The sequence below is a fragment of the Pipistrellus hanaki genome, assembly GCF_964339955.1.
Source record: "Pipistrellus hanaki genome assembly, chromosome: 1".
Taxonomy (NCBI): domain Eukaryota; kingdom Metazoa; phylum Chordata; class Mammalia; order Chiroptera; family Vespertilionidae; genus Pipistrellus; species Pipistrellus hanaki.
Window position 1 is genome coordinate 53,012,933 of NC_140503.1, and position 15,277 is coordinate 53,028,209.

The window sequence follows — 15,277 nt, forward strand, 5'->3', positions numbered from 1 at the left end:
TTGCCTGATGGCAAACAGAGATCCGAAGTTGGGTGGCGGGGGACATGGGAAGCACCAGGCCAAGGCCCCCACCCCACCAGTCACCCCACACGCAGAGGGTGTGGGCAGGGTTAAAGGTTGGGCAGGAACAGCCAACTTCCGGACCCTTTCCTCAGCCATCAGGCACTGATCACCCAATGGAGAACAGGGAATTGGGGGTAGGCAGCGGGGGGCGGGGCCGGCTGTGGGGAAGTGGGGAATATGGCCCTGATCACAGGCCAGGCCTAGGGACCATACCCGTACGTGAATTTTGTGCACCGGGCCTCTAGTTTATTATATATTTTATTTGTTTCAACATTTCCAAGAAGAACAGTAAATTGTTTTCATACTAGTGGGACTCTCACTATTTCATACTATAGAATTATCTGTTAATGCAATGTGAATATTTTTCCCATAAAACAGAATTCTGAAATTTTTGTAATTACAGTATTTGTTATTATTTTATATATGTAGTCTTTTGTCTACATATGCATCAGTTTGTACTCACTTTGTCTTCTTTTATTTTAAGGGTGTGATTACTTTAGAGTCCCTTGGTAAAAGGGGTTATCGAGTACCTCCTTCAGGAACAATACAAGTGGTATGTGTTTTATAGTCTACAATTGCAATAATCATTCTCTCACATACATATAGAACTTAGCCCTTTCTCCTGCTACTGCTGCTGCAACGACTTTGGTAAGTAACAGTGGGCTGCAGCTTTGTTTGGAGTTTCCCTGCTCTGCCCCAGGAATGAGCATTTGGGGACCTCCATAAAAGGAAAGCATTAATAAGCTAATCAAGGTGAATGCATTAAAAAAAATAATATACAACAGTTCACATGACTTAAATAGGGCTATTTTAATATAATCAGAACCTAGCATCACCAGTGCCTTCTATTTAAAATAGTAAGCCAGATTGAGATCAACCTATTCAAAAGGAGACTCCAAATATTAGACCCTCAGGAAAACTTAGGGTACAAAATTACATATCCCTAGGATAATAATTTCTACATTGATCTAATGAGAATGTAGTCCGACAGAGGCTGGGCAGAGAAGGCATGTTTCCTTTCATTCTAGTTGTTGATCTAGTTTGGGTCCAGGAGAACTGTTCCGGCCCAGAGCAGTCCTTCCGCATCCTTGGTCTGAGGTTCTTGCAAGAGTAATTAGGTAATTAGATGTCAAGGCCCAACCTGCCACTGAGTTCACCTTCAAATCAAGACACAGAATCATCTTGAAAGCCCAGAGTCTATTTATTACAGAGTTGGCTGTTGCAGACTAAAAAAAGTCTCTTTGATATTTGTCAATTATACCTCAATAAAGCTGAAATTTAAAAAAAAAAAAAAAAAAAAAAAAAAAAAAAAAAAGTCTAGTGAGCTCCTCACATTTAGGATCTGGTGTAATTCAACAAGGCTTTTTGTGACCTTTGGCTTCTGTAGGATGGGTGCTCACCAGACCACTCTTACTCATCACCCTTGTCCCACTACAGCCAAGGAGTCTATTCCTTTGTTTATTCCATATCACACAGGAATGAAACAGGACTATACAATATGTATGTGTGTGTGTATATATTGCAATATCAAGGAAGAATCACTGCATATTAAAGTAAAGTATTTATGTTGAATGCAAATCTTTAAAAGAATGATACTCTGTTCTCTTGCCTCTGGCTGTGTAGAGCAGATGCAAGCGTGAGTCACTGGAAAGCTGGCTGTCAGTTGTCATAATAATGAGGCATAAACAACAAAGGCAGCACAGTCGCCTATTGTTTGAGGACTGCCGACTTTAATGGTTAAATTTAAATATGAAATTTAGGTATATCTTTAGTTTCTTACATAGTTTGATTATTTATAAACATGGTTTGAACTCCCGGCTTGCTAGTTGTGTAGTTAATTGAATGTATTAGCCTTAATCTTAAGACTCACTAAATTTTTAAAAATCGGATCATAATATTGATATATTTCTCATTTTGATTCAGTGAGTGATGTCCAGTGCCACGGATGAGCTTCAGAAAGCATGGGCACCAAGTTACCTATTGATGTGTTGGTAATTTGGTTAAAGTCAGATCAGCAGCTTGGGATTTTGTTTATAAATCAGTATTTTAAAAAATAATATTCCTTTGATTTTTCATAGTTAAGTGTCAATTGAATTTAATTCAGTCTTCACTAAGGATACATATTTTGGTCTATTGATGATTTTAAAAAGTGTTACTGCAGTTTTTTAAGTGAACCTAACTATGAGAACATGAAGTTTTATTTAGCTTACTTGGTAACCAATAATAACTTTATTCTATAAATTTGGAAGCATTTTAAATAAGAAAAAGTCTCTTTTTTGAGAACATATTTTAAATTTCAGAATAACTATATGTATTTAAAACACCAAAATGTTTACCTTTATCAAGCTTTTATTTTAAAAAAAATTCTATTTATTCACTATGAAAATAGGAGGAAAATTAAAATTATATTTTGAGAAATTTGCAGTTGGTACACTGTAATGAAACTAATGTTTGAAATAAATGAATTGGATTGTTTTAATCCATTGAGGGTATATTTTGCATAACCTAGTGAATTAATTTACTAAAATATGAACAAGGAGTAAAAGTTATGTATTGTCTATTAATAAAAAAAGTGACTAAATTTTTAAATTTGTTTTAGTATTTTATATTATTGTTAAATAAAAAATATAAATTGAACCATTTTTTTAAAATGTTGAATATCAGTTCACAAACTTCTGCAATTTAGTCCATAAAATCTGTTTTATTGTTGGCATAGCCATTTTGAGTCAAATCAACAAATCACCATTTTTAAAAAAGAATTTCTACATTGTTTCTTCAGACCTTATTCAATCCCAATAAGACTGTGGTGAAGATGTTTGTTGTGACATATGACTTACGAGATATGCCAGCCAATCATCAGACATTCCTACGACAAAGGACTTTTTCTGTACCGGTTAAACAAGAAATGAAGAGAAGTGTTAACAAAGAGAACATCCGACATACAGAAGAACGGTTATTACGCTACCTCATACATCTGAGGTAATATTTAAAATGAAAATAAAAATGTTACTTTAGGAGAACAACTCTGAAACTTTAAGTTTATTTTAAAAACTGTCGCTCTGATTAGACCAGTGCCCCTGGGGATTTGCTTAGCTTGGAAACTTTGATGATATGCCAGGATGCAGAAAACGCACGGCATATCTTCCCGCAGTCCTTATTACTTCCTGAATTGGAGGAGTTTTCATTTCTAGCTGTATGCAAAGTATTTTATTTTGTTTTTAATATATTTTTATTGATTTCAGAGAGGAATGGAGAGGGAGAAAGAGAGAGAGAGAAACATCAGTGATGATAGAGAATCACCTGCACAGCCCACACTAGGGATTGAGTCCACAACCCAGGCATGTGCCCCTGACCAAAATTGAACTTGGGACCCTTCAGTCCACAGGCTGACACTTTATCCACTGAGCCAAACTGGCTAGGGCTGCAAAATATTTTATATAAAAACAAATACTGATAAATCTGGGGCAGTGAGACACATTTTCTAAACCAATGTTGTCGAGTTCTGTGTAATAAAAGCCTAATATGCTAAGTGTCCAACCGTTTGACAGTTCAACCGGTGGCTATGATATGCACTGACCACCAGGGGGCAGATGCTCCGACCGGTAGGTTAGCTTACTGCTGAGGTTTGGCTGATTGGGACTGGGCAGCAGTGGTCGGACATGCCCTAGAGCCCTCCCACAGCCCCTCCCCAGCCCAGTCATGCACCAGTGGGGTCCCTTGGGCTGGCCTGTGCCCTCTCACAATCTAGGACCCCTTGGGGTATGTCAGAGAGCTGGTTTAAGCCAAATCCCCACAGCCAGGCTGAGGGATTATAACATGAGCCATATATGTAGCTACATTAAAAAAATTTAGGAAAAAGGAAAGATTAATGTTCTTCATTTAACCCAACATATCCAAATGCTATAATCTAAGTCACCATTTTAAAAAAATAATTTCTACGTTGTTTTTTCAGACCTTATTTAATCCTAATAAGACTGTGGTGAAGATGTAATCAGTATAAGTATTATAAATGAGATATTTTATATTTTCTACTAGAGGCCTGGTGCATGAAATTTATGCACTGAGGGGAGGTCCCTCAGCCTCACCTGTGCCCTCTCACAGTCTGGGAGCCTGGCGATCGATCACCCCAAGGAGGTAGGCCCTGCCCACCCAGCCGGAGCTTCACGTTGGATCGCCCCAAAGAGGGAGGCCCCGCCCACCCGCTGCAGTGCCACCACTGGCAGCCTGGGCCTCCCTCTTTGGGGCTTCCCATGGCAGGGCTCCACCATCGATTGCCCCAAAGAGGTAGGCCCTGCTTACCTGGATGGGGCTCCGCAATGGATCACCCCTGCAGAGGGAGGCCCTGCCCACCCACTACAGCCTGCCAGTCGGTGGCTTGGGCCTCCCTCTTTGGGGCAATTGATGATGTAGCCTCCCACTGATCAATCGCCCTGCTGGCTGGTGGCCTGGGTCTCTGCATGGCGATCATGGGGCGATGGCCAGGCCCCCAACCAATCGCATCACGCCTGCCTTAGCTGGCCTGGCCCCAGTGGGTGTCATAGCATGGTTGTCTGGATAGTTATTCCGCTGTTCAGCCATTCGGTCGATTTGCATATTATGCTTTTATTATTAAAGATTATTTATTAATATACATATAAATGTACTGAAATATTTACATTCTTCATTATTTATACTGAATACTTAAAATCAAGTGTGTATTTAACACTAACGGCACAATTCAATTTACACTAGCCATATTCCAAGTGTTCAATTAGCCACGTGCGGCTAGTGGCTATTGTATTAAACAGGGAAGTTCTTAGTCTTCATTCATTCATTCCATGAATATGTGTTAGGCATGCTTTTAGGCACTGGAAACAGTTGTGACACATCTCTGTTCTCATTGAACTTATGTTCCAGTGATTCCATTAGAAATATATTTTCCTCTCACAGCTGTAGGCTGTGAGAAAATACTGTTTGCCTTTGAGGTCCAGGTTGCCAGCATCCTAGAATAAGGCTTTCCGACCTGAAATCACAGGATAGCTCTCTCAGGATTAATGAGCGAGTCTATTGGTTAAGAGAGAGCTCAACAGCCTTTTGCCTGTAACTCTATTCCTGTTATTTTTCTGATGCCATTCATAGCAAGTCCTCAATCATATCAGTGACAGTAATTCATCTTAGTTTAACTTTTTATTCCAAGAGTCCTATTCATCAGGAGAAGGCATCTATCATCCAGGACCCAGGCAGAGAACCTCTTTAATCTGATACTGATAGTGACCACTCACTGTCTTTCTATAATTTGCCTTGTGGTGAGCTAGTGTGAATAAGGAGTCAGCTGTACACTTAAGTCCCACCCTTGAAAATGTCTGTTAATTGGTCGTGCGCCCCCCCACTTCCCCCCCCCCCCGCCCCCAAGCACTGCTTAATCGGTACTCTTATCTTGGGGTCTTCTGCCTGGTGTTCCACAATCTAAGGAGATGTTAAAGAAGCACAATGTGTTGAAAGCCAACCTGGCACTCTCTGACATGAGCTTCATGGAAATGCTGTGCAAATTGTGGGAATGAAAAACATACCAGAACAGACTTGAGAGGCTTTTAAAAAGAGAAATGGTATGAAATAGCAGACTATAAGAATAGCTCCCAGCCGATCTAGGGAAAGAGTCAACTCTCTTTCTATTATACTTCCAGTTGAGACCATTTCTCTTGAAGTGCTAACAACCGTACCAACATTTACTAAAATAAAATTCAACTACCCCAGCCTTTATAATCCCTACCTGATGATTAGATACTTTAAATGCTGTAAAGAAACCTCACTGCAGCCGAAACCGGTTTGGCTCAATGGATAGAGCGTCGGCTTGGGGACTGAAGGGACCCGGGTTCGATTCCGGTCAAGGGCATGTACCTTGGTTGCGGGCATATTCCCGGTGGGGGGTGTGCAGGAGGCAGCTGATCGATGACTCTCTCTCATTGATGTTTCTAGCTCTCTATCTCTCTCCCTTCCTCTCTGTACAAAATCAATAAAAATATATTTAAAAAAAAAAAAGAAAGAAACCTCACTGCAAAGTGCGGCCTAGTTCCCAAAGCTCACCATGTTCTCCTTCAGATGGAGATAATGAAAACCTGCACAGAAAGGAAAAGAATAAGACGGTCAAAGAGATCTGCTTTAATATATATGGCCAGATTATTCTGCTAATTTAGAAGTAAAACCACAAATCTAGAGAGTATTTCTGCTATTCAAAGGGAAAACCAGAGAAGTTAGCAGTAAAAGCTGTGTTTGACTATCTTCCAGTTAAGTGTATATGATTAAAGATTCTAGTGCCCTGTGTTATGTTATAAATATTAATTAACAAGGGATAGAAACTGTTCCGAATGCAGTTTTGGTACCATTTTCATCTCACTGATAACTTTTTTATTTATTTATTGATTTTCCACAGAGAGGAAAGGAGGGAGATAGAGAGCTAGAAACATCAATGAGAGAGAAACATCGACCAGCAGCCTCTTGCACACCCCCTACTGGGGGTGTGCCCTCAACCAATGTACATGCCCTTGACCGGAATTGAACCTGGGACCTTTCAGTCCGCAGACCAACGCTCTATCCATTGAGCCAAACCGGTTCGGCTCACTGATAACTTTTTAAATGATTTTTAATTATTAGGTTTTATGTAGGTAGCCACTACTAATGATAGCAGTCCTTTCTCATCCTATGATTGTCCTCAAAACTTGATTCTTTTATCTGGAGACTTTTTAAGTATGGAATCAGTGTTAATGTACTCGAAATTGTGGGTAGATAAGCTGGGTGATATGGATCTGTCTGTGAGGCTAGAAGATGCCTGAGCTGCAAAGCCCGAATGTATAATAGTATAATTGGCTTCTGTGAACTGAAACTTGCCACTGCAGGTGAGAAAGGTGCATGGGATATGGTGTCAGGGCTGAAAGGTGGAGGTAAATGTGCCAGATTTACAGGAGGAGGCATCTCTGGCATTGTATGAGGAAAAGGGGAGTGTGAAGTGTTTAGGGAATAGTAAGAGAGAGGCACTTAAATAGCAGCACAGGCTTTGGCAAAATAAGACAAAATATCTTGTTAAAAAATTACTACAGATATTGTGGCAAGACTGATTCTTTTTTTAAAATTTAGTTATTCAGGGTTTTTTCTACATTTTATTTTGCTTTAAAGACTCATTTCCTAAACTCATTTCCTGAAATATATGCACCCTTTTGTTTGTTTGTTTGTTTAGGTTCCAGAGTTCTAAATCTGGAAAGATCTACCTCCATAGAGATGTCCGGCTCCTGTTCTCTAGAAAGTCAATGGAAGTTGATAGCGGTGCTGCATACGAACTCAAATCTTACACTGAATCACCAACAAACCCTCAGTTTTCACCGAGATGTTGATAAGGAGTGACAATTTAAAGGATTCGCTCAGTACCCGAGTTTGAAAGTAAAAATTAGCGTAGAACGGAGTGTACCAAATTAGCAACCAGGAGAGTGGATCCTCTCCTGTTATCCTGGACCAGTTTTCATTCAAGGATTCCTGGAATGAGATCCACATATTCCAAGTAGACTGGAAACACTCATGTCCTAAGCCTTTTTGTACTGTTGAAACCACTTCACGGGACATGTTGCAATAGCAAAACCCCTGTTAGATTAGTGTTTACACATTTTACTTCTCAGTTATTTAATATTTAATGTTTTCCTTAATACTCAAGTGATGTTTGTCTCTAGTGTTCTAATGTAGCACAAATCCTATGTAAAATCATACCATGTATTTTTGATGTTAATGTTGAAATCTAAAATATATGCACAAGTCTTTAATTTTGTGTGACGTGTTTTAAGTATGATTCATTTAAGTTACTGAAAATGAGAATGAAATGTTGAGCTTCTTTAAGATTAATGCACTATGCAAGCATGTGTAGTTTTTATATCCCCCGAGTCCCGTTTTTAAAACACCCCTTCCATGTTGCTGTCTCACACGGCAGTCCTCAAACCTCCTGCATTGGCAGCGCAGTGCGGACGAAGCTGCGGCACCTTCCCCTTGCAAGTTCAGATTGTCACGCCCATCCCTGTTCCTCCTGGAACCCCTGATCCTCAAGACAGTTCTATTTTTCCTTAATCACTACTACAGAGGCTTTACATTCAATTGCTGCCCCATGCTAGATAACTTTTGCAAATGGTTAAAAGAAAATGTACTTTGGAAAAAAAAATTAGTATTTATATTGTAAATATATGTTAAAAAAAAAAAAAAAAACACAAAGAACCGTGTATTTGGCTTTTATTTTTAGATGAGACATGTATGTGATTGAGTGCATTTCTGATAGCTGTTGGACCCTTTCCATCCTAGCTTTACAGCTGACAAGAGGAGAGGGGGAGATGCCCTAAGCCTTGTCCCACAATGAAAGGCATTTGGCAATTGGGAAAATGACTGAGCGAGGGAAGTTGAGTGCATCACAAGCTTATCCCCGTCCCCCTTGGAAAGAAGAGTGGTCTTTATTTTAAATATATTGGTATTGATTTCAGAGAGGAAGAGAGAGGTAAATAGAAACACCAATGATGAGAAAGAATCATTGATCGGTTGCCTCCTCCACGCCCCCTACTAGGGATCCAGCCCGTAACCCAGTCATGTGCCCTGACTGGGAATCAGACTGTGACCTCCTGGTTCACAGGTCCATGCTCAACCACTGAGCCACTCTGTCCAGGAATGAAGAGTGGTTTTAGATGTTTGTGTATGGACAGCGGGCAGCAGCATATCAGACAACAAGGCATAAATACTGAGACAAAGCTGCAAGGGCGGGTTAGAAAATAGCTACCACTTAAGTATGCCAGACCCAAGAGTTCTGGGATTCTAGAACCAGGTGAGCATTCTGGAATTTGAGAGACTAGAAGGTCTTTATTTTGGAAACTGGCTAATGGGTAGACTCTTCAAGAGAATCTGGACAGATGATGAGTGTGGGTCTGCCTGCAAGAAGCCTCTTTTTTTTTTTTTTTTTTAATATATTTTATTGATTTTTAACAGAGAGAAAGGGAGAGAGATAGAGAGCTAGAAACGTCGATGAGAGAGAAACATCGACCAGCTGCCTCTTGCACACCCCCTACCGGGGATGTTCCCCTCAACCAAGGTACATGCCCTTGACCAGAATCGAACCTGAGACCTTTCAGTCCGCAGACCGACGCTCTACCACTGAGCCAAACCGGCTTCGGCTGCAAGAAGCCTCTTAAAATTTTATTTTAAAATACCAGAAGAGGAAGGGCTGTTTGTATTTTATAAAAGTAAGAACACTATGTTTTCGGTGGCACACATTTCTAAAGACTTATCTCAGTCATCAGGCTGTATGGAAATAACATGAGATTGGGACCCAAAAGATTTGGATTGTAATCCTAGCTCTCATGTATGTGATGGGAATGACTTTAAGAATCCTCCAACCCTTCTGTGTCTGTGTGATTGAGAAGATGGGGTGATATTTCTAGCACATGGCTTTCCACCTTTCTGGAGATATTTTAGAAAATTCTCAAGAAGATGATTGAAGCATCTGGGTGCATTTTGTGTTCTTCCTGATAAGCTGGTGCAAGGGAAATGTGCTCACATTTTTGCTCTACTTCTTAGGGCCTTCTTTGCCCATGTTGTTCTTCCCGGTGAGGAGTGGTCCCCCAGCACTGCTCTCACCTGCCCTGGTACTGGATCTATCTTCATGGTTCTTTCCATCCTTTGGTAATAGGCTGAGATTTTACTGCACTACATTATATAAGACCAGGGGCCGTCACATCCTAAACTTTTATAAGCAATATCAGCAATGATGCAGGTGGACTTTCCTCTCTCAGAAGTTTGAGGAATGAATGGGTAGGACATGATCTCATCTCCTGTCTGAGAGAGAGAGGCAAGGGCTGATCAAGAGCTGCCACAGAGGCTGTGGATCAGACCCCGAGAGAGGGCCAGAGCTGGACCTGGGCAGGGTGGAGGCCTAACAACCTCGCCTCTGCATCCGAGATTGACTCCAGCAGGACCTGGGCCCTCCCATCTGTGGATCAGAGGCCCTTTTCCTCAGAAATATTTGTCTTAAATTTGGACACTGTGGGCAGAAGAGAACATGAATACCATGTGCCAGGCATTGGAAGCAATTTATTTAATACTGAAAGTCATCCTTTAGAGACAGTCTGGATATGTTCTATAGTGAGAGAAAGGGAGCTTGAAGAGCTTGCCCAAGATCTCCCAGTAAGCAGAAGAGCCTCGATTCAAATCTAACTTAAAGCCCTCCCCCCACTCCACACATCCCCCTCCCCCCAACACACACACACACACACACACACACACACACACACTCTACTACACTGTATTTTGCATTTTTTCTTTTTACTTGTAATTATGGCCTGGCATTAAAATATACTTTTCATCAATATTCTTGGTAATAAAGTTTATAATTCGCTGTGTGATAGGTGAGATATATAATAAGGCAATGCCCATTCATCATTGGTGGAGAGTGGGGAGGGAATGATTTTTTAAAGAAGACTTCAGGAAGGAATATCCTAAAGCAACTCGGACACCATTCAACTTAGTTTACTGTCAGGAAACATGCAAATGTAGTTGAGGAAAGTTTTAGAAACATATGGTGACAAATACTTTATGAGATTTTTAAAGGTCTAAAACTTTAAAAATTTCTTCCAAACCTCACTGCTCATCATTCTTTTTAATTCATTGAACATTTTCCTGTTCTACCCTTTCCAATTCGTCTGCCTCTCACTAAGTCCCTAGAGAGATGGCATCCTCCACTTTCTAGATTCTACTTGCAACACTTCCCTTGTTGAAACAAATCTTTTTACAGTTTTCTGACCTGCTTACTTAGGTAAGAGTCCCCAGGCTTTGCTCACAGAAGTCGCCATTTATTTTCAGGGGTTTTGGCACTCTATCTAACTTGGTTTCCCTGAGTTGATCTTCCAATCTCTTCCTATATGTTCCTTTCATTAAAATTGTGTTCTGTTCTTGGTATTTGCAATATCAGCAATGATGCAGGTGGACTTTCCTCTCTCAGAAGTTTGAGAAATGGATGAGTAGGACCTGATCTCATCTCCTTTACTCAAATTTCTACCAACCAAACCTCAAAATGACCCCTGATTTTTTAAGGCGTTTATATACCTACCAGGTCTCAGCCCGAAAAACCCTTTGTGCATGTACGCATCAGAATCACCAGGGGGAGCTTTGGTTAAACATCAATTCTTGGACCTTGCACCAGACCTAATGAGAATCTCTGTCAATAAGGTTTCTCATTGATTCTAATCCCAGGGGCTAATTTAGTCAATTAAATTTAAATAAAAATTAAAATTCGGTTCCACAGTTGCATTACATCGCAAATGATCAATAGTCATATGTGGTTATTGACCACCGTATTGGATAGCACAGATAGAGAATATTTTCATCATCACAGAAAGTTCTATAGGATAGCACTGATCTAGAATATAGAGATGGCAACTGATGCTATGAGGGTGCAGTCATCACCTGGAGAGAGTAAAACAAGAAGAGAAAGCGTCCCAAGAACAGAACTGTTAGAATGTTTCCTATTAAGAGGCAAGTAAAGACTCAGCAAAGGAGAAAGAATGGCCAGATTCTGTCATGCATGGGAGTGACATGATCTTAATGACTTATATAACAAACACATTAGCTGTAGGTCCAGAAAGGATGAAGGCTGGAATAAGAGTGGAGGCAGCACTGTTTTTTTCTTTCTTTTTTTTAAACATTTAAATATTGGGCTTTATTCAGTGCTTTTTCTGAATCTATTGAAATGCTTCATATAGTTTTTCTCCTTTAATTAATTAGAAAATTGCATAAAGTACATATTAATGTTAACTGTCCCAGCATACATGAATAAACCACACTAGTTGACACACACACACACACACACACACACACAAAGGAATGGCCAGAGAATAAGAGAGTGGGATCCTAGAAGTCAAGAGAAACATTTTAAAGAAACAGGATGCTGGTGATCAGTGTGCAATTTTAAACATTAAGATTCATGGTTGATAATAAAGAGGAGTTTCACTTGGAGAAGGATGGCGTCCCAGACAGGCCCCCACAGTGGGGCATTGACCTCTGTGAGTTCTCCATTAACCAAAGTCAGCCTCCTAGAAATCTAAATCTGTCCTCATGCAAGTGTCATTTTCTTTCTGGAACAGTTTCTCTTTACCCAAGGCCCCATGTATTGATTTTGTTTGTTAATCCCCACTTGAGGCAATTTTTCCATTGATTTTTAGAGAGGGTGGAAGAGAGAGGAAAAGACAGAGAGAAATATTGATATGAGAAAGATACATCAATTAGTTGCCTCCTGCATGAGCACAGACCAGAAAGGAGTCTGCAATCAAGGTTACATACCCTTGACTGGAATTGAACCCAGGACTCTTTGGTCCACAGGCCTACTTAAAAAAAAAAAGTTTTCATTGATTTTTAGAGAGAAAGGAAGGGAGAGAGATAGAGAGATAGAAATATCAGTGATAGTAAACATGGATCAGCTGCCTCCTGCATGCACCCTACTGGGGATCGAATCCACAAACCTGACTGGTGACCTCTTGGTGCATGAGCCAATGGTCAGCAACTGAGCCACATCAGCTGGGCAAGGAAGGCAAAATTTTAGTAGATTACTTTGTGAATATGGAATGAGAACACTTAATTGATCTTATAAAGTTTCTCAGCTGATACCCTTCAGGTGTTGGCTGCTGGTGGAGTCAGACTGGACCCTGGTTCAGCAACCTCAGTTCTTGAGTGCTAGTTCAGAAAGAATTCAGAGCCAAGAGTCATGCTATAAGAGAAAGTTTATTTGGAAAGTCACAGACCTAGAGGTGGGCAGCAGAAGAAATAGCCTTAGGAAACAAGTTACAGAGAAAAAGAAGGAGCTCTTGGAGCTTAGGAGAGAGAAGGGTAAAGGCAATGCACCTGGAGGGAAGGGGAAAGGGTATGCTTTTGAGAGGGAGATCCCTTTTAAGGGCAACTTTTAGGGTGCTTGTCTCTAGTGATAGGTCAGCACAGGGGGTGTGGCGGTGGGGAAGCGTTGGGGGAGAGCATTCGTCATCACAGCTAGTCCCAAGGTCAGCATAGCATTGCTTGTCTGGTTTTGCTGTTCTTCTCGGCTTGAAGCTGAAACACAACTGAGGTCTAGATGTATTTGATGCAGGTCAGAACATCATTGTCCTGGAGGTTTAATGTTTCAGAGCTATTCTTTGGCCCCTTTGTTCATATAAGGGACTAGTAACATGACAGGGGGGGATAGGTCAGGCATGGCCAGCAATATGAAAGGTCAAGGGGATCTAAATCGAACAACCAGTGACATGCTAGGGCAAGAAAGGTTACTCTGGATAGAAATGAGGTCCTTGTTTTCCCAATTTTGCCTGTTGCTAGGCCCCCTGGGGCTTTCTGCCCAGTGACCTTCCGTGCCTGGCCCCTCGTCCTTGCTCTGCTCATGTCTGTGTTTACTACAAAGGAATGTCCTTGTCAGAGTTGGCCTCTCAAACCCTTCCCAAACCTCTTCCTTTTTTGAACAAAAAGGAACCACACATTAAACCTGACAAGCTCAGGGAAGGCCTGCATGACAGCTTTACAAACTCAGGGATCTCAAGTAACCACATAGGATGGTCTAAAATTAAAACTTATTTTAAATCCCCACCCAAGGATACTTATTCCATTGATTTTTAGAAGGGAGGGAGGAGAACATGTAATAAATAACTTCACAATGTGAGAGACACATTAATTGGTTGCCTCCAGAACACGCCCAGACCAAGGGCCAGGGATTGGACTGAAATCAAGGTATGTACCCTTGACTGAAAATTGAACCCGAGACCCTTAGGATACATGGGCCGATGCTCTAACCACTGAGAAACCAGCCAGGGGCTGAAATGAAAACTTTAAAAATAAAAGCAGTTTATGGTATCTTTTTGCATCTACCACAACATACTTTTGAAATGGCTGGGTAATTTCCCTTTTCCCAGACCTCTCAGGGCACAACCAATGCACCAGGGCAGAGACCACAAATCCTCTCATTGTTATTAAAGTGTTAATTGTTGACTGTTAGCTATCCTATATCCACCTATATAAAAGAAGTAGCATGTGTCTACCATTTTACTTTTCATCCAATCTCAGAGGGCTCCCCACTTTGCTTTCTCCTGCCTCCCTAATCTACCACTAGTGGATTTCATGTAACCCACTTTCTTCTCTTTAGGCTGTAATGTATAAAATAAAATGCAATACTTCCATTCTCTGGACCATTTTCTCAATCCGTTGAGATTTTGCCTCCTAGCAATTGTCAATAGTTTGGCTCAAATAAACTCACAAAATTCTCTACAGGTTTGAATTTTGTTTGTTAATCCTCACCCGAGGATATTTTTCCATTGATTTTTGTTGTTGCCTCCACAACGTGCCCAGACCCGGACAGACCGGGACTGATACTGCAACTGAGGATCCTGTAACGGAGATATGTGCCCTTGATCAGAATGGAACCTGAAACCCTTTAGTACGCGGGCTGACGCTCTATGCACTGAGCCAAACTGGCTAGGGTGCTCTACAGGTTTGAATGTTTCGTACATTTCCACCTTCCCACAAAGGAGTGCAGTGTAACTCTTGTTTTTTAAGTTGCAATCCCAGTACAGTTCATCCCGAGAGTCTACCCAGGACAGCCTGGTTGAGTTTTGATGGTTTCCAAATTCCCACAGAATTGCAGTCATCTGTTGCTTTTCACTAGTTTAACTCTGAAGGTAATCTCATTGCCACGTGTCTGAGAAACATTTCATTGGAACCACCCTGTATTGCCAGTAGCTATCAGATGGCAAGTAGAGTGAGGATTTGCCCTCGCCGGTTTGGCTCAGTGGATAGTGTCAGCCTGCGGTCCCAGTTCAATTTTGGTCATGCCCCAGCATGCTCCAGGAAGCAGCCAATCAATGATTCTCTCTCATCATTGATGTTTCTATCTCTCACTCTCCCTTCCTCTCTGAAATCAATAAAAACATATTCAGAGGATTTGGCATTGAACTTTGAGGACGGATCACGAGAATTCTCGCTTCATATTACACAGTGTTTGACAAAGTATCATGCTTTAAGAAGATATTAGCTTGAAAGAGCATGTAATAAGTAACTTCACAATGCAATGGGTATTTAATTTTAAAGCGTGCCTTTAACATTTATGTAAAATGTGTGCTTTTGTACTCATTCAATAGAAACTTATCTGGACACTGGGCAAAGCTAGCAATATAGCTTCTGGTCTGCAATGTATTAA

The 15,277-nt window shown here is 40.9% G+C and overlaps 1 protein-coding gene across 10 annotated transcripts in view; it reads left to right on the forward strand.

Annotated features, from left to right (window-relative positions):
* The window catches only part of ATOSA (atos homolog A), an 81,021-nt gene extending 73,174 nt beyond the window's left edge, over positions 1-7,847 (forward strand). For 6 of the 10 annotated variants that reach the window (XM_084894118.1, XM_084894117.1, XM_084894119.1 and 3 more), the window contains 3 exons: positions 548-616; positions 2,843-3,042; positions 7,274-7,847. In XM_084894118.1, coding sequence (XP_084750244.1) covers positions 548-616; positions 2,843-3,042; positions 7,274-7,427 — 423 coding nt within the window. In that variant the 3' untranslated portion in view covers positions 7,428-7,847. Of the gene's footprint in view, positions 1-547; positions 712-2,842; positions 3,043-7,273 lie in introns of all 10 variants that reach the window. The other 4 variants (XR_014795929.1, XR_014795930.1, XM_084894120.1 and 1 more) reach the window with 2 other exon arrangements.
* The last annotated feature ends 7,430 nt before the right edge of the window (positions 7,848-15,277 follow it).